The 23,842-nt window shown below is 48.1% G+C and overlaps 1 protein-coding gene across 1 annotated transcript in view; it reads right to left on the reverse strand.

Annotated features, from left to right (window-relative positions):
- Positions 1–23,842, reverse strand: part of SLC28A1 (solute carrier family 28 member 1) — a 60,794-nt gene that overhangs the window by 3,042 nt on the left and 33,910 nt on the right. Inside the window, exons 8-15 of the mRNA XM_070478303.1 lie at positions 22,455–22,535; positions 20,223–20,303; positions 17,522–17,647; positions 6,709–6,839; positions 4,993–5,161; positions 4,688–4,885; positions 1,175–1,256; positions 66–164 (exon numbers count right to left, since the gene is read on the reverse strand). Of these exons, the coding sequence (XP_070334404.1) occupies positions 66–164; positions 1,175–1,256; positions 4,688–4,885; positions 4,993–5,161; positions 6,709–6,839; positions 17,522–17,647; positions 20,223–20,303; positions 22,455–22,535 (967 nt within the window). The remainder of the gene's footprint in view (positions 1–65; positions 165–1,174; positions 1,257–4,687; positions 4,886–4,992; positions 5,162–6,708; positions 6,840–17,521; positions 17,648–20,222; positions 20,304–22,454; positions 22,536–23,842) is intronic.

Genomic DNA, 23,842 nt, shown 5'->3' on the forward strand with positions numbered 1-23,842 from the left:
GGAGAGGTTGGGGCCCCAGTGCCTGGCCCTGGACTGAGTCCTGAGCCCACCAGGCCTGCACTCACCGGCCACACAGGCATTCACCAGAGACACACAGGCCCCCGTGCAGAGCGCGCGGAGCACGATCTGGGAGAAGTCGCTCTTCCGCTGGGGAGCCATGGAAGCTGCAGGGGGACGGGAGGGCTCAGGGCCAGGACTCCGCAGGCCCCTCTTCCCTGCTCTCTGCGTCTCTGGCTGCGTCTGCTGACCCCCCTTCCTCTTCTGGGGGGCCAGAGGAGCAGACGCTGTCCTCCTGAGGCTTGTTGAGTCTGAGAGTCCTCCTTGGCCTGACTAGGTAGTGTCCCACACCTCCCCACGTGCCATCAGCGGCAGGTGTAGGGAAAGAACATTGAGTTTGGAGTCAGGCAGACCCGGGATTAAACACAGGTTCAGCCACTTATTAGGCTTCCCTGGTGGCTCAGATGGTAAAGAAATCTCCTGCCTGCAATGCAGGAGACCCGGGTTGTATCCCTGGGTTGGGAAGATCCCCTGGAAAGGGAATGGCAACCCACTCCAGTATTCTTGCCAGGAGAATTCCATGGCAAGAGGAGCCCGACGGGTTGCAGTCCATGGGGTTGCAAAGAGTCGGGCACGACTGCACGACTAACACAGTGACAGGTAACAGCCACTTAATAGCTGAGTGACTCGGGTCACATTTCACCTTTGCACGACTCAGTTTCCTTGTTCAATAAAACGGGATGGTTGCACCACCAGGCAGGGGACTGTGAAGGGTGGAAAGGTTTTTTGTAAAAAGCTGATAGCTCTATAGAGCCTTCATCCCCAGGCCTCACTGGACCTGTCTGTCCACTGGGGAAATAGGAACTGGCAGGTCAAAGCTTCAGCCAGGCAGCCAACACGGTACCTCCAGACCCTCCCTAGGGCCCGGAGCCAGGTTTGCCCTACGAGGCCAAGGTGCTGACCTCCTGGGACAACTGAGCAGCAGAGAAGTCATGAAATTCCAGGGCTGGGAGGAAGTTCCATGACCTCCTTGTTCACACTCTGCCTTAGACCAAGAGGAGAACTGAGGCATACAGATCCCTAGGAAGTTGTAGGTATCTGAGAGCCAGAACTGGAGACCAACCCCCCTCAAGACCCGCCCTTTATAGGAGGCCAGGGAGGCCCCTCTAGGACTCACTCAGGCCTCCCAGCATGATCCCAATGGAGCTGAAGTTGGCGAATCCACAGAGAGCATACGTTGTGAGGATTTCTGCTCTGACCTGAGGAGGCAGAAGATGAGAGGTGATGGGCTTCCCACAGGGATGTGCTCAAACCACCCCAGGCATGCTAAGTCGCTTCAGTCGTGTCCAACTCTTTGTGACCCATGGACTGTGGCCCCTCCAGGCTCCTCTGTTCCAGGCAAGAATACTGGAGTGGGTTGCCATGCCCTCCTCCAGGGGATCTTCCTGACCCAGGGTGGAACCTAAATTCAGCTTCTCCATCAGGAATGTGGGAATAACAGTAGCTGACTGAGGATTGTCATAGAGATCATATCATGTATAGGAAGAACTAGGCATAGAGTAGGTATTTATTTCTTTTTCTATATTAATTTCAGATTTTATTTAATTTTTAACTTTTTGACCAGGCCACACAGCTTGTGTTAGTTCCCCAACCAGGGATTGAACCCGTGCCCCTGCATTGGAAGTATGGAGTCTTAACTGCTGCACCACCAGGGAAGTCCCTAGAGTAGGTATTTAAGCAACATAACTCTCTTTCCCTTTTGCTCTGAACAGTTGTGTAATTTCCTAGAAGTACTAAGAGCCGAAATGGAACAATTTGGGGAAAAAAAAAGATAGGCTTAGACCCATACCTCACACCATATAAAAAATTTAATTCTAGATCATTAAAGCAGATAAATATTAACATTTTAAAACATTAAATATTAGAAAATATAGGATAATAATATTATTGTTACAGAATAGCCTTATTGCTCTCATCCTGGAGAGGAGCAAACTTCTAGGAGTAGAAGTGACTGAAGAAGTTCACACAGCAAAAAGGCAGCTGTGTCACAATTTGAACTCAGTTTGGTCTGACTCCCAAGAGTGCCCCATTTTAACTACTTCATCATACTGTTTCAGGAACCTAAACCTTACCAGGTTTCTGGAATGGAGGTAAGTCTCTAAATTTAGAAATAATATAAGAAATGCAAAGATTTGGTATAAATTTGTATTTTAAAAAATATTCCAGAATGGAATGAATGGAAAGGAAATAAAAAAGACAAGGAAAAATATATGTAGAAAATGTGGGACTTCCCTGGTGGTTAAGATTCCATGCTTCCAATGCAAGCAGTCCAAGTTTGATTCCTGATTGGGGGGCTAAGATCCTACATGATGCGTGGCGTGGCCAAAAAAATTTAAAATAGAAAATGGAAAAGAGTTAATGTCTTTATAACGTACAGAGTTTTTATAAATCAACTTAAAAATATTAGGGTACTTGCATTCTGCTTACTCACCTACAATCACCCTCCAAACAGCAGCCCAAGTAATGCTAAAATGTCAGAAGTCAAATCTTCAGTAACTTCCAACTGCTCTTTGGCCTGGGCCACCCTGTTACAATTTCCACTTGTTCCAAGTGGACTTTTCTCACTTCTCCAAACCAGTGCTTTGGGCAACCTCAGAGCCTTTGCATGTACCTCTTTCTTTGCCTGAAATGCTAATCCCCATTTCTTCTGGCCTCTGCTCCTCCCTCCAAGTCTTGGTCTAAGGATCCATCTCAGGGGGCGGGGCTTTCTTTGGCCGCAATGTGTGGCACGTGGAATCTTCGTTCCCTCTCCGTGGATAGAACCTGAGCCCCCTTCAGTGGAAGCGAAGAGTCTTAATCACTGAACCACCAGGAACTCACTAGGGAGGCCTTCCCTGTCCAGTCAGTCCTGTCTAGTCAAGGATAGACCCCCTCCCTGATTCCTCTTATTGTTTCCATCATAGAACTTACCACAGATTGTGGTTTAAATTTTTTTATTCCTTTGTTTTCTTGTGTCTTTCACTAAATGTAAGTTCCATGTCACCAGGGACCATGTCTGTCTAATCCCCCTTTTTATTCCTGGCACCCAGCAGAGGGCCTGGCACCTCAGAGGTCTCAACAAATACTTGCTAAAGGAATGAAGCTCATTGAAAAAGATCCTGAAGGCACATGTGTATGTGTGTGCTCAATCACTTTAGTCATGTCTGACTCTGAGACCCCATGGACTGTAGCCTGTCAGGCTTCTCTGTCCATGGGATTTCCCAGGCAAGAATACTGAAATGGGTTGCCATTTCCTCCTCCAGGTGATCTTTCCAATCCAGGGATCAAACCTGTGTCTCCTGAATTGCAGGTGGATTCTTTACCGCTGAACCACCAGGGAAGCCCCAAGGTACATATCGCCACTGTCTCTAGAGAAGACAGTGAAACTGGAGCTGAAACTTAGGAGTGAGGGGAAACCTGAGCTTTTTACTCCATATAAACCTTCTTTAAAAAAAAAAAAAGCTAAAGAGCACATTTCTTTATCATTAAAAAAATAATTTAAAAGACAAGAAAAAATATTTTATGTTAAAAATTCCTAGTAACCCAGGAAACACACATTAAAACAATGAGCTATTATTTGCCCATTAAAGCAGCAAGACTTCTTTTTTTTAAAAGAGTCTGCTCTGCCCTGTTCAGTGTGTGGTGAAATCAATGCTCACAGGCACATCTGGGGTAGTTTAGGTTGCTATAACCCTTTGCAAAAGTTACTGGCAGCACCCACACAAGGATTCATGCCATACGATTCAGTCATCCCACATCTGGCAAAGCTCCCGAGGAAACCATCAGAGAAGAGGGAAAAGTTCAGTGCAAAAGCTACTCATTTCAGCATTGGGTATAAGAGCCAAACAGTGGAATTAGATATTATATTGTTATGTTTAGATTTATTATCATATAATTAGATGTAATTGATTATATATTATAATAGCTGTCATTTGAAGATGATGATATGATGGGTATTTTTTTTATTCTTAATCATGTTACATTGGCTGTTATTCTTTTAGAGAGTTTCATTTTAGAAAGCTTTTTATAGTTTTTTTTTTTTAACCCTTAACTGAACAAACCAACCCCTGAGCTGAATCCCATATATTGGAGATTAATGTGGTGAGGTCTTTCTGTTTTACTCTCTTAGCTCCTTATTGGAGTCTCACACCCATTCCTTTGGAGTAGGGGTGGCAGGTATGATACTGGTTTTCCAACAGAAGAGGCAAGATGCAGCGGCTGGCCCAAGGCCACAGGATGGTAGCCCGTCTACAGCTGAAGTTCAGGTATCTTCAAGAGATAGAGAAGTGAAGTGAAGTGAAAGTCACTCACTCATGTCCGAGTCTTTGCGACCTCATGGACTATACAGTTCATGGAATTCTCCAGGCCAGAATACTGGAGTGGGTAACCTTTCCCTTCTCCAGGGGCTCTTCCCAACCCAAGGATAGAACCCAGGTCTTCTGCACTCAGGCAGATTCTTTACCAACTGAGCTATCAGGGAAGACAAGAGATAGAGAGACCTTGAGAAAGATGGCCGTGAAGCCTGAAGCTGTCTTGTTGCCCAGTGCAACGGGATGTGGGAGGTTGAGGACCACCTCCGTGTGTCTCAGCCAGGCCTGCAGGGGGACAGCTGCATCATGCCCTGACGCAGTGAGGGGACGGGGACACTCACGGAGATCCACTGCTTTTTAGAGCCGACCCACTCCTCAGTGCCCGCCAGGCGGCGCTGCTTGTACTCGGAGAGCCCCTGATAGGCCACGAACTCGTTCAGAAACAGCTTCATCCCCAGCAGCTCCGCCACCACCGAGCAATCCTCCCAGGCCACGCCCATCAGGAAGGCCACTGGCCGCAGGATGTAGGAGCAGATGAGCTGAGGTGCAAGGCAAGAGGAGCCGCTGGGACTGGGGTTGACCTGGGCTCTGTGGGTCAGTCACCCTGGCCAGGACCACCCCCTCCGCAGGTCAAGGGGGACTGTACCTGGAAGCTGAGCCCCTGGATGTCCACCATGTTTCCCAGCCAGGAAAGGGCAGCGTTGATGAAGTCCAGCACAGCCAGAAAGGCAATCAGGTTGGCTGCGATGTTAGTCACGACCTTCACGGACAAGGCAGCGCCACTGCTAGCTGCTTCTAAGAGGTTTTGAGCATCTCTGTCAATGGAACAAAGAGATGTCATTATTGGCCTGTCTCCACAAGTTCAGGGCTCCCTGTCCTACAGACTCAAACTTGGACAGAGCATGTCAGAGCCAGGGGTCCTTGATTACACTCAAGACCAGAAAGACGCTGGTCCAAGCATTAGGATAAGACCCAGACTCCTATACACACATCATCTAAGACAAACCATGAGTTGCATGTGACTTAACAAGTACTTAGAAGGAGGCAGATCTGAATAGAGATGTGTTACAAATATACACACCAGGTTTCAGAGATTTAGTACCAGAAAATATGAAATACCTCTAAAATTGAAAAAAAAAGAATTAAAAAAAAAATTTATTTGGCTATCCCAAGTCTTAGTTGTGACACACAGGATCTTTACTGCAGCATTTGGGATTTTTAGTTGCATCATGAGGGGGCTAGTTCCCTTCACACATGCATGCTCAGTCATTCAGTCATGTCCAACTCTTTGCGACCCCATGCACCATAGCCCATCAGGCTCCTCTATCCAAGGAATTCTCCAGTCAAGAATACTAGAGTGGGTTGATATTTCCTTCTCCAGGGGATCTTCCCAACCTAGGGATCGAACCCGTGTCTTCTGCATTGGGAGGCAGATTCATTAGCACTGAGCCACCGGGGAAGCCCTTATTCCCTGACCAGGGATCAAACCCACACCCCCTGCATTGGGAGCATGAAGTCTTAACCACTGGACCACCAGGGAAGTCCCTAAAATATTAATAATTTTTACATCAAATACACAGTAAAATGACAATATTTTGGATATATTGAGTCAAAACATCTCACTAAAATCATCTTATTAAAAAATCACCATTTTACTTTTTAAAGATGATCACTGCTACTGCTGAGTCGCTTCAGTCGTGTCTGACTCTGTGTGACCCCATAGACAGCAGTCCACCAGGCTCCCCCGTCCCTGGGATTCTCCAGGCAAGAACACTGGAGTGGGTTGCCATTGCCTTCTCCAATAAAGATGATCACTAGGAAATGTTAATTATACATGTGACTCATGTAATATTCTTCTAGGGCAATGCTGCCCCAGACCTTCAGGAAGTTATGAGGTTGGGGCCGCCCATTGTATCCAAGTGCACTTGTCCAAAGTGGTGTCTTTCAATATTTTTTTAGGATTAAATGTTACACAAAGGTTGCTAAGACTGTGATGAAGAGACATTAGGAGGTGAGTGATGTCAAGGACAGTGCTCACTATGTCAATGTGATTGATGCTGGGGTCATGTAGGGAGGTGGGGTGGTTTTCATGCCATCCTCAGCACATATATACACACATACACACACACACACACCAGGCACATTCCACTGGTCAGAGACTGGAAAATAAGATTCGAGACCTGGATCTTGCATTTTCTCAAGGTAAGCCATAGGTAGGGCAGTGGCTGAGAGGGGAGATGGGCTGGGCTTGGTGAAAGACAGTGAAGGGCAGAGAACACAGGACCTGCTGCGGCCCTGACTCTGCTCCTGGCCCTGCCCACCCCCCAGCGTCCTTCTGCGCAGGCCCTCTTGCTGAGCTCACCCGTAGGTCAGTTTCACGCCTTCCTTACTTCTGAACTTGGACTCCTCTACCTCTGGGTAGACCAGCTTGGAGAGGGCTAAAGCGCAAGGAGCAGCCATCACGGAGGCCGCAATCAAGGAGGCAGCATCGATCTGCAAGAGGGAGCACAGCCAGGGTTACAGAGAGAAGTCAGAGGAAACACGGAGTCCAGGAAGTGGAGCCCCAGGGAAGCAGGGGAACATGGGACTCCACCCCACTGGTGTGTCACCATCATCGGTCCTGCTGTCACTGATACTGATGATATTAATGCATTTTATGTGTAGAGGGTCACAGTGCACTCACAGCCTGATGGGCAGGACTTCAGGAAGTTAGGCAGGGCGAGTATTGTCATCCCACTTGACAGACAGGGAAACTGAGGCCCCCAAAGGGTTAAATATGACTTTCCCAAAATAAAGGAAGAGAAGGAATTAGACCTATTGTGTCTTTTGGCTCCAAGTTCAAGGTTCTTCCTTCTCTTCTAGGCTGTCTCTCTTTGACCACTGATCTGAGGGCTGCTTCATCACTGGCTGAGGGGCTTATGATGATTTCTGACACAGCTCACAGAGCCCAAGAGTTGGAATTTATCCAAGATGTGACCTAATGTGACCTGAGAGTAAAGGGATGTCTTCCCTCTATAGGATCCCTCCTGTCACTTACTGTGACAGGTAACTCACCACTTCAAAATAATTCATTATCTCTACTCCTGTGGTCAGAGAACTGTTTCTTAGGAAATCTCCTACAACAGCCACCCTTTTGGCCCTGCTTCTTGTCTCCTGAAGCCAGGCTATAGAAGCGATTTGCAGCAAGATGATGGAGCAAACAGAGCCCCTGGGAGTCTTCCTTCCTGAATTGTATCCTTACTGTGGTCTCAAACCCTTTGCTTCCTTCTTCTCTTCACAGAGATGGGACACTTTTTCTCCACTGTGTTATTTACCAAGTGGGAAAGTTAGAATCAACCCAAACACATAATAAGGGATTCCCAGGTGGCTCGGTGGCAGAGAATTCACCTGCCAATCAAAGAGACACAGGAGGCTTGATCCCTGGGTTGGGAAGATCCCCTGGATCTTCAACCCAGGAAATGACAACCCACGCCAGTATTCTTGCCTGAGAAATCTCATGGACAAAGGAGCCTGGAGGGCTACAGTCCGTGGGGTCACGGAAAGTGGGACAGAACTGAGCACCGAGCACGCAAACATATAACAATGAGGGAATAGCTAAGCATTGTCAAGCTGCCATCAAAAACAATGGTTACCAAGGCTTCACAATAACATGGAGAAATGCCCACAAACTTGCATATAGAGCGTAACCACAATGATGGGGGTGAAAACAAACTCCACAACTCTGCATAAAAAGAAGATTGGAAAGAAATACACCAAAATGCCAACCAATTATCTGTCCCTGGCTAGTAGGGCCAGAACAATTTTCTTGTTTTTCAGCTTTTTTGCATATCTCCTAAATGTCCACAATGATATATCTTGCTTTTATAGACAGAAAAATAAAACAGACTTCTCCTTAAAGTTGATAATAAATCAACTGCAGTTCTTAAATTTTAAATAAAGAGTAACAAAAAGACGGGAGGTGAGATTAAGCTACATGCTTAGGTTAACAAAAACAGAAGGCCAAAAAGGCCCATGGGGGACTTCCCTGGTGGTCCAGTGGCTAAGGTCCAGTGGCTTCCCAATGCAGGGGGCTCAGGTTCAATCCCTGGTCGGGGAACTGGATCCCACGTGCTGCAACTAAGAGTTCGAATGCCACAACTAAAGACTGAAGATCCTGCGTGCCACAATGAAAATCAAAGAGCCCGTGTGCTGCAACTAAGAACTGGCACAGTCAAATAAATAAATAAAATAAATAAATAGTTTTAAAAAAGAAGCCCATGAAGTACCAGGAACTGCTGACAGGGAACCAGCCCTGGGAGACCCTCTGAGGCTCTGAAACCCCTGTGATATCCTTCTTCTTCTAAAGCCCCTTGTTTCCTTTCAGTGGTAAGATAGTGTATCGGCTCCAGCACCCACCCCCAAACACCCATCACGGGCACTGGATGTGCCAGCCCTGCTGATCCTGTGGGAATAGCCAGCCTCAGGCAGGTGTCCTCTCTGGACTTTACAGGCTGACCTTTGGGACTTGGCTGGTCTCCTCTTCCTGGGCTGTCCAGCTGTAGCGGGCACAATGCCACCACCGGAATCTTGGGATTTTACCTCCAGCCGCCGGGACCCTCCTGTTTCCTCCAGCTTGGAGGCTGCATCTGGTTTGCCAGTTCGCGTCTCAGTGGGGAGCACACCCTGCAGGTGTCACATTCCTGGACGCTGCCCTTTGAGTGGGTCAGTTGTGGTCACTGCCTCAAACGCCCTAGGCCGTCATTTCCTGCTCATCTTGGAAAGGGCTAAGTCCTGCACCAGCAGAACTCTCTGGGGCACTGGGCCAGCCCACACACTCCTCCTGCCAGCTACTCCTCAGGACCATGACATACCCCACCCCTGCTTCCAGACCCTGGCTCAGGAATGCCTTCTGCCCCAGCATCCCGCGGCCCACTCCTGTCCAAGGCCCTCCCTTCTCTACCCAAAGCTCTCCAATGTGAAGAGGGATAGAGGGTAGGAACCCTCCATTTGAACTTTCAAAAAGATCTTTACTGAGAAAGGCAGTAAATCCAGCCACTACAGAGCATAAGGGCTTCCCTCGTGGCTCAGCAGTAAAGAATCCATCTGCAACACCGGAGGTGGTGCAAGAGACGCAGGTTCAATCCCTGGGTCAGGAAGATCCCCTGGAGGGGGCATGGCAATCCATTCCAGTATTCTTGCCGGGAAAATCTCATGGATAGAGGAACCTGGCAGGCTACAGTCCATGGGGTCATAAAGAGTCGGACACAATTGATCAACAGAGCATGCCCAGAGCATAAAAGAGACCAGTTTCAGAAGGACTGACTTCTGACCCTAACATGTCAGAGAAAGGACAAACACTTCTTCAATACTGTGCAGGTGTTTTCTGCCTATTGTTGCATTTGATTCTTAGACTGCCATGAGGTGGGCAGAATTCTGCCCATTTTACACATGGGGAGACTCAGGATGTGGCTGACTCTTACTTGGCCCCGTTCAGAAGCCCCAGACCCTGTCCCAGGAGCTCTTACTCTTGTACAATTGATCGAGGAACATCAGTGGCCGCCCCCTCAACCCATGATGTGTCCACAGCCTGAGGCACACATCTGGATCTCCTCTCACAGTGGTCCTGAACCAGAGGAGTAGGTAAGGAAACCAGTTTCTGGGGCTAGAGAGAGAGCTCGCAGCTACTTTAGTTTTTTTGGGAAACATGCTAAAAAGGGACATGTGTGTAGAGGTCACAATTAAAGGGTTCATTGAGGTCCCTTGGGACTTCAGACCAAGTCTAGACCAGTGTCATTTGATAGAAATATAATGGAAACCACACCTGTGATTTAAGTTTTCTAGCAAGTGGTCTAGTGGTTAAGAATACACCTGTCAATGCTGGGGACACGGGTTTGATCCCCGGTCATGGCAGATCCCACATGATTCAGGGCACCAAGTCAGAGCACCACAACTATTGAGCCTGTGCTCTAGAGCCCATGATCTGAAACAAGAGAAGCCCCAACATTGCAACAACAAGTAGCCCCGGCTCTCCACAACTAGAGAAAGCCCTTGCTCAGCAATAAAGATCCAGCACAGTCAAAAATAAATATGTTTAAATAAATCTTTTCTTAAAGGTAAAAAGAAATAGATGAAATTAATTTTGATGATGTATTTAATTTAACCCAATATATCTAACACATTATCATTTACCCATGTAGTCAATGTAAAACTTATCAATGAAGTAAAAAAAAAAGTATAAAAACAAAACAAAACAAAAAAACTTATCAATGAAGTAAAGTGGAGTATTAGTCCTACAGTTGTGTCCAACTCTGTGTGACCCCATGGACTGTAGCCCGCCAGGCTCCTCTGTCCATGGGATTCTCCAGGCAAGAATACTGGAGTGGGCTGCCATTCCCTTCTCCAGGGGATCTTCCCAACCCAGGGATCAAACCCAGGTCTCTTGCATTGCAGGCAGATTCTTTACCTTCTGAGCCACAAGGAAAGCCCTAGGAGTTATCAATAGAATATATTAATTGATTTTTTCACACCAAGTCTCACAGCAGACCTCATTTCAGACCTGCTACAGTTCAAGGTTCCACAGCCTTGTGCAGTTCGTGGCTACTGACTATGCTGACAGTGCAGGTCTAGAAATATCCAGCTTTTAGCAATAGGAAGATGCAGGAAGAGGGACCCAGAAGTTGAGCATCAAAGAGAAAGGAAGAGAGAGAGGCGAGATCTCTCTGGAATCCAGGGGCTAAGGGCAGAGCCAAAGACTCCATGAGGAACTTCCCGGAGGAGAGAGTAATAATGCAGGGCTGTGGGAAGAAGCCCCCCGGTTGCTGCAGTGGCAGCCAAGAGCCAGTTGGGGGCAGAAGAGAGCTTCTCTGTGGCCAGACTGGAGGCAGATCCAGAAGTCAGGGGAAGAGAAAGGGATGTGGACTAGGAGCCTTTCAGCAGGCCAGCTAGGGTGCTAGTCTGGGGCTTCCAAACCAGAGGCTGTGGATGGAGACCCGCAGCCACATGCCTGATCCAGGCGGCCTCTGCACCTTCAGTGGAGTTAAAAGGGAGTGGGGCCCCGGGCCTCTTCATTAGGGAGGCCTGCCTGCCTGGGGCTGGGCCTGGACTCTGGCCCAAGCAAGGGAAAGAAAAGAGGCTGAGTTGTAAGACAATTGTGGGAAAGCGATAAGAGTTTTTCCAGTACTTTAGCCTTAAGTAATAGCAGCAACGCTGGTGTGGTAGAAAGAACACCATTCTTTCAACTGTCTGTGGGACCCAGGACAAAGTTAAGACATTTAAAGGCTCTAAGTCTCTAACTGCCCTGGGGGTTCAGTGGTTTAGTCTGCCTGCCAATGCAGAGGACACAAATTTGATTCCAGGTTCAGGAAAATTCCACATGCCATGGGGCAACTGAGCCCATCTGCCTCAACTACTGAAGCCCACAGACCTTAGAGCCTGTGCTCCACGGCAAGAGAAGTCACTGCAATGAGAAGTCTCCACACTGAAATGAAGAGGGGCCCCAATGCTAGCCACAACTAGAGAAAGCTGCTGCCCAACAACAAAGACCCAGCATGGCCAAAAATAAATTATTTTAAAAATTAGAAAGTCTTTAAGTCCTGAAGATAGTAGGGCAGCCCCTCCCCAGTAGCCACCATGAAGAGAGTTTTAGGACCAAAGTCTTTAGATTTCATTTTTGAAATATCAAATTCCTTCCAAAATCAATTCATGGTGAGTTTTAGGGGAGGAGGGGGCATGCACCACCTCTGATGGCCCTTTCCTAGGCTCAGGTGAAACAAGCCGTAAATCAGATGCTTTTTAACATTCTTGCTGAGAGGAGAAGACAAAGCCCCAGAGAGCAAAGGGCCTTCTTGAAAATCACGTGGCAGCAGCCATCCTGCCCAGACAGCTCTGTGAGTATGTGGAGCTGAGCCTCCCAGTGTGGCCCAGGTGTTCTGAGGGAAGGGAGCACAGAGGAGTGGGTTTCCCCATCCCCAAGGACAGAGGTGAGAAAGACATGTGGAATCTGGGACCAAAGAAAGGGACAGCACAGGTCATTCTGTCACCCCTCACCCATCAGGCACAGCATCAGGAGAGCCTGGGTGCTGGGAAGGGTAAGCTGTTGTTCAGTCATTCAGTCGTGTCCTAGTCTTTGCGACCCCATGAACTGCAGCACACTAAGCTTCCCTGTCCTTCACTATCTCCCAGAGTTTTTTCAAACTCATGTCCATCAAGTCAGTGATGCCATCCAACCATCTCATCCTCTGTCATCCTCTTCTCCTCCTGTCTTCAATCTATCCCAGCATCAGGGTCTTTGCCAATGAGTCAGTTCTTTGCATCAGGTGGCCAAAGTATTGGAGTTTCAGCTTCAGCATCAGTCCTTCCAAAGGATATTCAAGACTGATCTTCTTTAGGATGGACTGGTTGGATTTCCTTGCTGTCCAAGGGATTCTCAAGAGTCTTCTCCAACACAACAGCTCAAAAGCATTAATTCTTTGTCACTCAGCCTTCTTTATGGTCCAACTGTCACATCCGTACATGACTACTGGAAAAACCATAGCTGTGACTACACAGACCTTTGTTGGCAAAGTAATGTCTCTGCTATTTAATACACTGTCTAGGTTTGCCATGGCTTTTCTTCCAAGGAGCAAGTGTCTTTTAATTTCATGGCTGCAGTATCCATCCACGGTGATTTTGGAGCCCAAGAAAATAAAATCTGTCGCTGTTTCCACTTTTTCCCTATCTATTTGCCATGAAGTGATGGGACCAGATGCCATGATCTTAGTTTTCAGAATGTTGAGTTTTAAACCAGCTTTTTCACTCTCTTTCACCCTTGTCAAGAGGCTTTTTAATTCCTCTTTGCTTCTGCCATTAGAGTAGTATCATTCTGCCTATCTGAGGTTGTTGATATTTCTCCCTGCAATCTTGATTCCAGCTTGTGAATCATTCAGCCCAGCATTTCATATGACAGACTCTGCATATAACTTAAATAAGCAGGGTTCAGTTCAATTCAGTCGTGTCCAACTCTTTGTGACCCCATGAACCTTAGCACGCCAGGCTTCCCTGTCCATCACCAACTCCCAGAGTCTAGCCAAACCCATGTCCATTGAGTCGGTGATGCCATCCAACCATCTCATCCTCTGTTGCCCTCTTCTCCTCCTGCCCTCAATCTTTCCCAGCATCAGGGTCTTTTCAAATGAGTCAGCTCTTCGCATTAGGTGGCCAAAGTATTGGAGCTGCAGCTTCAACATAGTCATACCAATGAACACCCAGGACTGATCTCCTTTAGGATGGACTGGTTGGATCTCCTTGCAGTCCAAGGGACTCTCAAGAGTCTTCTTCAACACGGTTGGCAATATAAAATACACAGCCTCCTTTCCTGATTTTGAACCAGTCCCTTTTCCATGTCCAGTTCTAACTGTTACTTCTTGTCCAACACAAGGCAGACTGCTCTTCTCCAAATCAGCAACATGGAGGCTCAACTTCACCCTAAGGGCTGAGCAACAATGCACTGCATGGATGAACTTAGCCAGCTCATTCCCTTACTGTAACACATTGATGTTTTTGCTATTACAAATGATGCTAGAATTTCGCATCTTTTGACCATTTGTGAAAATATTTTTGTATCATAATATTGCTAACTGGATCAACGGGAAGGAATTTTTTTTGGGGGGGAAGGAATATTTTTAAACTGACGGATAGGTGTTCTCCAAAAAGGTTAGAACAAATTACACTCCCATAAAGAGTATATGGGCTTCCCTTGGGAAGAGGCTCCAGAAGCCTCCTTGCTCAGCCCCCCGCCCACACCTCGGTCTCTACCAGCCGCTGAGAAGGGAGCGATTCTAGCCTGGGGATCCCAGAGCATAGCCCTGGCTGCTTCCAACCCCTCACTCCCTTTTCTAGCCGCAGGAGCCGCTCGGTGCCGGACGACTCCGAGGGCTGCTGGTCTGGGTAGAGGAGCCCTGCCCTCAGCCTCGCCCGCCGTCGGGCCTGCAGGGGCCGCCGGAGCTCGGCGCCCACCCTTCCCCGAGCCTCTCTGTCGGCGGGCGGGAGCAGCCTCGGCGCGGGAGCCCTCGGGGTTGAGGCGGCGGCAGCTCCGCCGGCTGCCTCCCATCCGCCGGCACAGAGCCGGTAGAGAGCTCCGGACTCCGCTGAGGATATTCCAACCCGCATTCTTCGGGGCCCAGAGCGGACTCTCGATTCTATTTGATTGGTCTACATGTCTATCGCCATATGGGCTTCCCTCATATGGGGTTTCCTCATAGCTCAGTTGATAAAGAATCCGGCCGCAGTACCGGAGACCCTGGTTCGTTCCCTGGGTCGGGAAGATCCCCTGGAGAAGGGATAGGCTACCCACTCCAATATTCTTGTGCTTCCCTTGTGGCTCAGCTGGTAAAGAAGCTGCCCCCAACGCGGGAGACCTGGTTTGATCCCTGGGTTGGGAAGATCTCCTGGAGAAAGGAGGGAAAGGGGACCCACTCCAGTATTCTGGCCTGGAGAATTTCATGGATTATACAGTCCTTGGGGTTGCAAAGAATTCCTCATGACTGAGCAACTTTCACTTTCGCATGTCTATCCATATACCAGTGCCACACTGTTCTGATTACTGTAGCTTTGTGGCCTCTGCAACAGCTGGTAGAAGCTATGATGAGCTTCATGTGTTAGCCTTGCCACAGAGAGTTCATGTAATGCGAGCAAAAGTGAAAACATCTGAGAGCTCCGTGGATCAGCACAGCCCCATCTGACGTCGCTGTAGAGTCCACTGCCTCAAATGGGGACCCCAGGAACAGCTGTTCTCTACACTACATCCAACCCTAGCAGCCCAGCGAGTACCTGAAGGCCTTGGTGGCTGAGGGGGAGATTTGCAGGACTCTGCCAGGGGATGTTTTATTTGAGGGGATGGCTGAGTACTGCCACATTTGGACCAGAGCATAGAAGGGAGCTTGGCACTCCCTGAGGTCAGCATGATGGCAGGAGCAGTGATAAACAAGAAATCGCCACAGGTTGTTCTGGAGGAAATCTAAGTTGGCTGTGGATTTCATCACACCTAAGGTTTGGGCTTCCCTGTGACTCACATGGTAAAGAATCTTCTTGCACTGCAGGAGACACAGGTTTGATCCCTGGGTCAGGAAGATCCCTTGGAGAAGGGAATGGCTACCCACTCCAGGATTCCTGCCTGGAGAGTTCCATGGACAGAGGAACCTGGCAGGCTACAGTCCATGGGCTCACAAAGAGTTGAACCCAACTGAGCAACTAACACTTTCATTTTCAAAGAGTATATGAGGCACTTCCTTGATGGTCCAGTGGTTAAAATTCCACCTTCCAATGCAGGGGATTTGGGTTCCAACCCTGGTTGGGAAACTGAGATCCCACATGCCATGGAGCACCTAAGCTCACACTTCACAACTAGAAAGTCTGTGAGCTGTGATGAAAGATCTGCTTGATTCAGTGAAGATCTGGAGTGCTGCAACTAAGACTCAACACAGTCAAATAAATAAATAAATACAGGGTTTTTTAAAAAAGAATATATGAATACTCCACAACCTTGCTGTTTAAATTTCTTCAACTCTCAGTAAGCTTGAATATCTGTTTATAACTTATGAACTTTTTTTCCTGATCAATCATTAACATTTTAAAAAATTGTGACTTTCACCATTCAGAGGTTTCTCATTTTTATTAGTTAGCTCTGTCAATTTTTTCCTTTACACTTCTGGATTTCATGTCATGCTCAGAATTTTATAAGAAAAAGGCAAGTTGCAAGAAAATGTGAATAGAATTACCTCATCTTTAGTTTTTTTAAGAAAGAAAGAAAGCATATGTGTATTCAGGTATATATTCTTAAATGACTATTTACACAGAAATATCTGGAATGACGGACTTCCCTGGTGGCTCAGCTGTAAAGAATTTGCCTGCCAATGCAGGAGATGTGGGTTTGATCCCTGTGTCAGGAAGAGCCCCTGGAGAATGAAATGGCAACCCATTCCAATATTCTTGCCTGAAAAATCCCATGGACAGAGGAGCCTAGTGGGCTACAGTTCATGGAGCTGCAGAGTCAGACATGACTGAGCAACTAAACGGCACAAGCTGGAATGACATATTTTAAGTCAGTGGTTCTCAAACTGAGCGAGTATCAGAATCACCTGGAAGGCTTGTTCTAACACAGGATGCTGGGCCCGATTCAGTGTTTTTGATTCAGCAGGTCTGGGGAGGGACCTAAGAATTTGTGTTTCTAACAAGTTCCCAAGTGAATCTGGTGCTGGTAGCCCATGGACAACACTTTGAGCACTGCTGTTCTAATCCAGTAAAGGGAATTATCCATGGGAAGTGGCAGAAAGGACATTTGTTTTTTACTTTATTCACTTCTTTAAGAAGCAAGAATTTCTTTGATAGTTAAGCGAAAAAATGAGATTTTTAAAGACTTGCATGTAAAAGAACAGACAAGTATAGTGTTTTATCCAAATACAATTCTTGAGAAGGAAATGGCAACCCACTCCAGTATTCTTGCCTGAGAAATCCCATGGACAGAGGAGCCTGGCGGGCTGCAGTCACAAAGAGCCAGACACAACTGAAGCGACTTAGCACTCACACACACACATGACACATTATTACCAGGCACTTTGTCGGGACACACAAGGTTCACCTCAGGTTGCCATGCAGTAGTGTTGGATGAGTTTAAAGGCCAGATTCATACCATTGGAATTTGACCTAGAAATGCATTGTGCTCAGAAAGCTGCAAAGTAATTTAGGAGTAGAGGAAGGACATGTGCCGAGAGAGAATGTGGTGGAGAGGAGGCAGGGGTGCAAGACAAGTAGGACAAATCTCCAGGGATGACCTAGGTGGAGGACAGTATGTCTGTGTTTTGGAGTCAGACAGATCTGGGCTCAAATCCTGGCTTTGGACATCTCACTTACTCTCCGAGTCTCAATTTCCTCATCTATAAAATCAGGATATTAAACACCTCTCACTTTGCCTAGTATGCAGTTGGTGCTCAGTAAACAGAACACTGGGATGCTTTGGCCATGTGAGGAGCCCAAATGGCCCAGCCCACCCAGCCTGCCTTACTCAGGTGAAGCCTCTACCCCCACCATCACAGCAGCCCTGGTTCAGGATGCAGCCCACGAGAGAAGGCCCCAGATTGCTCTGGCTAGGAGCTGTGTGGGGCTTCCACAAAGGTGGGTTATAGGTTCTTGGTTTTCAGCAAGCAGAAGGGGGCTGTACGTACCCCAAAGGAGATGTAGGCGCCCAGCAGGCTGCCGGCAATGGTAGCGTAGCCTCCAGTCATGACAACGTGGATTTCAGAGAGTGTCATGTCTGCCAAGTAGGGTCTGATGAGTAGAGGAGCCTCGGTCTGCAAACAGGAAAGACGTCAGACAGGCAGAGCCGGCCAGGCCAGCACAGGGGGCATTAGAGATGTCCTCACCCCCTGGGAGTGAGAGGGACAGTGAGGACTGGGGGACCCCAGGGGAAGAGACAGCAGGGAGGGGTGAGGACCAGCATCTGAGCTTGGCCAAACCTCTCGGAACCGTGGCAAAAGCCAGGCTCTGTCAAAGGATCCCCAGTCCTTCCTTCTGACCTGATAATGCTCCCCCGCGTCCAGTGCCTCCCACGTGCAGGCACTCAGCTAAGCAGCTCACACTTGTCACTTCCAACCTCCTGGGAAGGAAATGATCATCCCCATGTTCCAGGAGAGCAGAAGATCAGAGAGGTTCAAAGAATTGCCTCTGTTCATGCAAAGGACCAGAAGCAGATATAACTCCAAGTCTGAACTTCTAATAAAGATGAGGGGGTTGCCAGAAAGAAAGGAACCGGAGCACTAGATGGCGCGTTTACTGCAGAGCACATGGGGAACCCAGAGTCATTCATTTACTCATTCAATAAATAATTCCAGCACACACTGTGTTCCAGACTGTGCTATGGAAGAGGGAGAGGGATGGGGGGGAGGGGGACGAGGGCGGGTAAGCAGTGGACCTCAGTAGGGAGCGGCATGATCTGACTTGTGTTTTTTTTCTTTTTGCTACGTCCCACGGCATGTGGGATCTTAGTTCCCCAACCAGGGATCAAACTTGCACCATGCACCAAATGCATCAAACCTCCATTGGAAGTGCAGTCTTAACCACTGGACCACCAGGGAAGTCCTGACTTGTGTTTTTAAAGGGCCACTCCAATGTGTGTGTGTGAAGGATGGACAGTAGGGGCAGGGGTGGTGGCAGGGAGAGCAGAGAGGAGGCGACTGCAGTGTCCCAGTGAGAGACAAGGGTGGTTTATAGCAAAGGAGAAGAAGGGCAATGGGGCAGGTCTGGGATGTGGTGTGGGGCAGAGCTGGGAGGATTTGCTGATGGACTGGGAGCAGCTGGGAGCAAGAGAAGCAGAGGGAGGAAGGATGACACCTCGATTTTTGTCTGAGAAACCTCATGGAAGATGCCGCCATTTACTGTGAAGGGAGAGATTCGAAAACAAAGGAAATGGCAATCCACTCCAGTAATTCTTGCCAGGAGAATCCCATGCACATGGGGTCGCAAAGAGTCAGACACAACTGAGCGACTCTCTCCCTCACACACACACGCACACACACATACACACGTGTGTGTTGAGGGAGGAACTCAAGTGTTCCGCTTGTTTGGACTTAGCCTAGTGAATTATCTGGGCTTCCCAGGCGGCTCATCGGTAAAGAATCCACCTGTAATGCAGGAGACACAGGTTCAAGCCCTGGGTTGGGAAGATCCCTTGGAGAAGGAAATGGCAACCCATTCCAGTATCCTTGCCTGGAGAATCCCGTGGACAGAGGAGCTTGGTGGGCTACAGTCAATGGTGTTACGGAGTCAGATATGACTTAGCAACTAAGCTCTAATGAATTACCTAAGGATATCCAAGTGGAGGGTCAAGGGAGCAGTGGGATGTATACCAGACTGGAGTTTTGGGAGAAGTATTTAAGCCATGGGTGGGGGCAGGGGGGAGTCCTCTAGGGACACAAGCAGACAAAGAAGAGGGCCCAGGCCCACCAACGTTGAGTTTGAAATGATACTGCTAATTCTTGAAGGCTCCCTACCCCCACCCAAGTTAATTCACCTTCAGAACTCTTCACAATCTAAGATTTGTATTTCTCAACAAAAACCACTGATTATATTTGCAACATCTCATATAAAGTAAATGCTGATACTGAAGTATCTTTTCCTCTTTGACTCATTTTGAACATCTAAGGGACCCTGGACAATTTATCTGAGGGCACATCTGTCTTTTAAAGAAAAAAACACAAACAAACCCTTGAAATCAATACACTTGAATCAAAGCAAAAAAAAAAAAAAAAATTGCAGATATTCTCCGAAGTTTCCTCAACTGCCCATAGTTGCCATACTTTGGCAAGTATGTCTTTTTGGTGACATACATGTTGGGCAGGTGGGCCAGGATTCTGCAATGGTCACCATGTCACACCCTTAGGAGGGCCAGGCCTTCTGAAAGGGACTCAGGACTGATAGTCCCTTCAGAATCAAAGTTATATTGGAAAATATTCTTTCAGAAAGAGACAGGGGAAAAAAAGACAGACTAATGATGTGGAAGGAACCCCAACCAGGAAGAAGACGTGGATTCTAAGTCCTGGCTTATATTGTGGGATCTTGGCAAGGCATCCCCAACCCTGGACCCCAGTTTTCGCAGGTATAAAAGGAGAACTCCAGGCTCCATCTGTAGGATTCATGAGCCTCTAAGTTGAAGACAGCTTTCACCTAGGATAGAAGGTGGTGGGAGGTGCCAGGTAGACATCATCCTCTTTGGCTTGACCCAGGCACAGAGTGTATTCCCCAAAGGAGCATCTCTAGGACCCTGGTGACCCTGGTAGGAGGTTTGATCGGCTCTTCTGATGATGGAAGCAGGGCTCTGGGGATGCAGGGCCCCCACCTTCCTTGGGGACAGGAGGCTGCAATACCCACCTGGCTCACAAAGATGTTCCCAGCCACACTCAGGGTCTCTGTGGCCGTGGTGCCCATGGTGATCTGCATCAGCCAGGAGATCTGGAAGGAAGCAGGGTGTTTTTTGTGAATTGACATCAGCAAGCCCCAGAGGCAGAGATAGTCAAGGTGGAAGTACCATAAAAGCCTTCCTTCTAACCCCGTTAGGACCTCCTCATCTACATTTCCCCAAAGATCCATTCATCTTCTCCTTCCATACCTCCATTGATGAGGGCTTACCGCCCGTGAAAAAAGGATTCCCTGGTCAAGTACAGGGCTTCCCCGGTGGTTCATACAATAAAGAATCTGCCCGCAATGCAGGGGACCCAGGTTCTGTCCCCGGGTCAGGAAGATCCCCTGGAGAAGGGAATGGCAGTCCACTCCAGTGTTCTTGCCTGGAGAATCCCATGGATAGAGGATCCTGGAGGGCTGCAGTCCATGGGGTCACAAAGAGCTAGACACGACTGAGTGACTAAACACACACATTGGTCAAATATATTTCAGAATTGCTGTATACACACATACCTTGGAGATGGCCAACACTTGTCAGCTTAGCAAAGGCTCTGAGAACTCCTGCATGAAACTTGTTTAAATTTGTTTAGTCCAATGTCTAGGTTAACTTCACAAAATTATTTGACCAAGGGACTTCCCTGGTGGTCCAGTAATTAAAGCTCTGCACTTCCACTGCAGGGGATGTGGGTTTGATTCCTGGTCAGGGAACTAAGACCCCACATGCCATGCAGCGTGGCCAAAAATTTTTTAAAAAACAAATTATTTGACTATGGACTTCCTTTACCTAGTAGCATTTACTAATCTGCTGTGAAACTAGAGTTTTTGGAGAAAGGCTTTGGGAAACACTGTATTAAAAAGTTCTTTCTTTAAAAAACAAAAACAAAACAAAAACAAAAAATAAAAATTAAAAATTTTAAAAATTAAAAAAAAAAGTTCTTTCTTGGGAACTCCCTGGTCAAATATAGGGCCATAGAGTCCGGTGGTTAGGACTCTGTTCTCACTGCTGAGGGCCCGGGTTCAATCCCTGGTTGGGGAACTGAGATCCTGCATGCTGTGTGGTATGGCAAAAGAAAAAAAAAAAAGTCCTTTCTTTCAATCAACATGGAATCTGCTTCCTTGGAATTTCTCTCCACTGCAAGTACCTCTCAGGCTACTTTCCCCTAATCTTTCTTCTCTAAGTGTTTAGAATCCTACCCCTAACCTCCTTCACCCTGGCCTTCTCTTTCTGACCCTTCATCCCCACTTCCTTCAGCCATTCTATGGAAGGTGTGATCTCAGGCTCTCTCTCACATTGACAGTTTGTCAGAGCCCCTTGGTTGAACACATTTTCCAGATTTGGGGATAACTGCCACACTCATGGGCTTCTCAGGTGGGCTAGTGGTAAAGAACCCGCCTGCCAATGTAGGAGATGTAAGAAACACAGGTTCGATCCCTGGGTCAGGAAGATTTTCTGGCGGAGGGCATGGCAACCCACTCTAGTATTCTTGCTTGGAGAATCCCATAAATAGAGGAGCCTGGTGGGCTATGATCCAAAGGGTCGCAAAAAGTTGGACACAATTGAAGCAACTTAGCACACATGCCACCCTCATGCCTGCCATGAACTCATAACATAATCACAGGCTCCATTTCTGGCAGCTGCCTAATGTACTGGTTTATTCTGAGCTCAATCAGCTAAAACCCTCAGCATCTCTTGCCAGGTCCAATGCCATCCAATGCTGTCTCCTGCATCCTGGTTTCGTGCGGCAGATTTTATGAACATAAGCACGGGATTTGACATTTATATCAGCTGTGTCTGGCCCAGGTGGCCCACTGCTCTTAAGATCTTTTTGGTATAAATTATTTTTTCCCCCGCATGCGGGCGTGCTGTCATTCCAGTCGTGTCTAACTCCTTACGACCCTATAGACTGTAGCCTTCCAGGCTCCCCTAACACTTCTAACACTTCTAATGCAGCCTCAATTCTATAAACTACCCCCTCCAAAGACCCCATTGGATTGTGGCGCCAAGTTTCCTTAGTAGCATGACAAGAGACCCTGTGATAAGGCGTTTGGTTAGTAGTAGACTCTGACAGGGTGTTGACCCTGGGAGCAGGGGATGCTGGGAGGTCCAGTCTCTCAGAGCAGGGGGTCTGGGAAGAGTTTGGGCTTAGGAAAGCAAGGCATTCTGGGAGAGTGTGGGCCTGGACCAGGACCTTGGGAACTCACCTTCATAATCACCCACTGCATGAGGCCCACATAGTAGAGAACTGACATGGCACAGCTGAAGAAAACAATGATGGGCAAAACCTGCCAGGAAAGAGCACAGATCTCTGGGTTAAAGCAGATAGGCGGCAGGATACCACGCAGGACCCCGGTCGGCCTACTTCCTCCAAGAGCCTGCAACTCAGAGGACCGACAGGGTCAGGGGAGCAGCTCTGAATCCAGTGCGTGGAATTCCATATGGGACCACTCTGGAGGCAGCTGTCCTCTCTGCTCCTCTCTGAACATTAGCCATCTAGGCATCTGTCCCTGTGGTGGAGGGGGAGGACTTAAGTTCACCACTTTTTAAGATAAATATAGATTTATTTATTTGACTGTGCTGAGTCTCAGTTGTGGCATGCAGGGTCTTCAGTCGCGGCATGTGGGATCTAGTGCCCTGACCAGGGATGGAACCCTGGCCCCCTGCATTGGGAGCAGGGAGTCTTAGCCACTGGACCACCAAGGAAGTTCTGAGCCCACCACTTTTTATCACCTGCTGATGGGGAGGAAGGGACCACCTCACAGGTTGTTGTAAAGGTTTAAGGAGCTGGCTCAGGGCCCAGCACTTTGCGCAGGGTCTGTCCTCCACCCCGGGTTCAATCCCTGGCCCATGACGCTGGCCTTAACCTCTTGCTGTGCTTCGGGCTTCAATCAGAGGCCCTCATCTCTCTAGTGTTCTACTTCTGCTTGGTGCCGGTGAGCTCCAAATGACTCATTGTGGACCAGTCACCCGCATTTCCTCCTGTCACCCCATTTCCTATTTCCAGGCTTGCCACTGCTTTTCACTGACTCCAAGTCTCTACAATTCTTCTTTCAAAGCTTCCTCACATCCACTCCTTCCTCCCCGGAGCCATGTGTTCCCCACTCCCAGTGCTTCCTCACTGCAGACTGACTTAGAATAGCAAGGACTGGCAACAATGTGAACATCCTTCAGTGAAGACAAGTGTGATGACCTATGGTGTGGCTGTGCACTCAGGTCAGGAATCCAGAGTGAGGAAGCCGGTTCTGAGCAGTGTGGGATGATTTTGAAGATAGGTTGTGAAAGGGGAAAAGGGAAGGTGTAGAACAGGAAGCATGGTGTGCTACTTTATGAGTGAGAAAGTGGGGGTGGCATTGTGGGTGCTCTTGTAGGCACAGATATCATTAGATGAATATGCAAATGATCAGGAATGGCAGCTACCTTGGGGATGGAAGTGGGTGACTTGGGGATCGGGGTGGGAGGGATACTTGCGTGCATGCTCAGTCTCTTCAGTCATGTCCCGCTCTTTGTGACCCCATGGACTGTAGCCAGCCAGGGTCCTCTGTCCATGGGATTTCCCAGTCAAGAATACTGAAGTGAGTTGCCATTACCTCCT

The sequence above is a fragment of the Odocoileus virginianus genome, chromosome 16, assembly GCF_023699985.2.
Source record: "Odocoileus virginianus isolate 20LAN1187 ecotype Illinois chromosome 16, Ovbor_1.2, whole genome shotgun sequence".
Classification (NCBI taxonomy): Eukaryota; Metazoa; Chordata; class Mammalia; order Artiodactyla; family Cervidae; genus Odocoileus; species Odocoileus virginianus.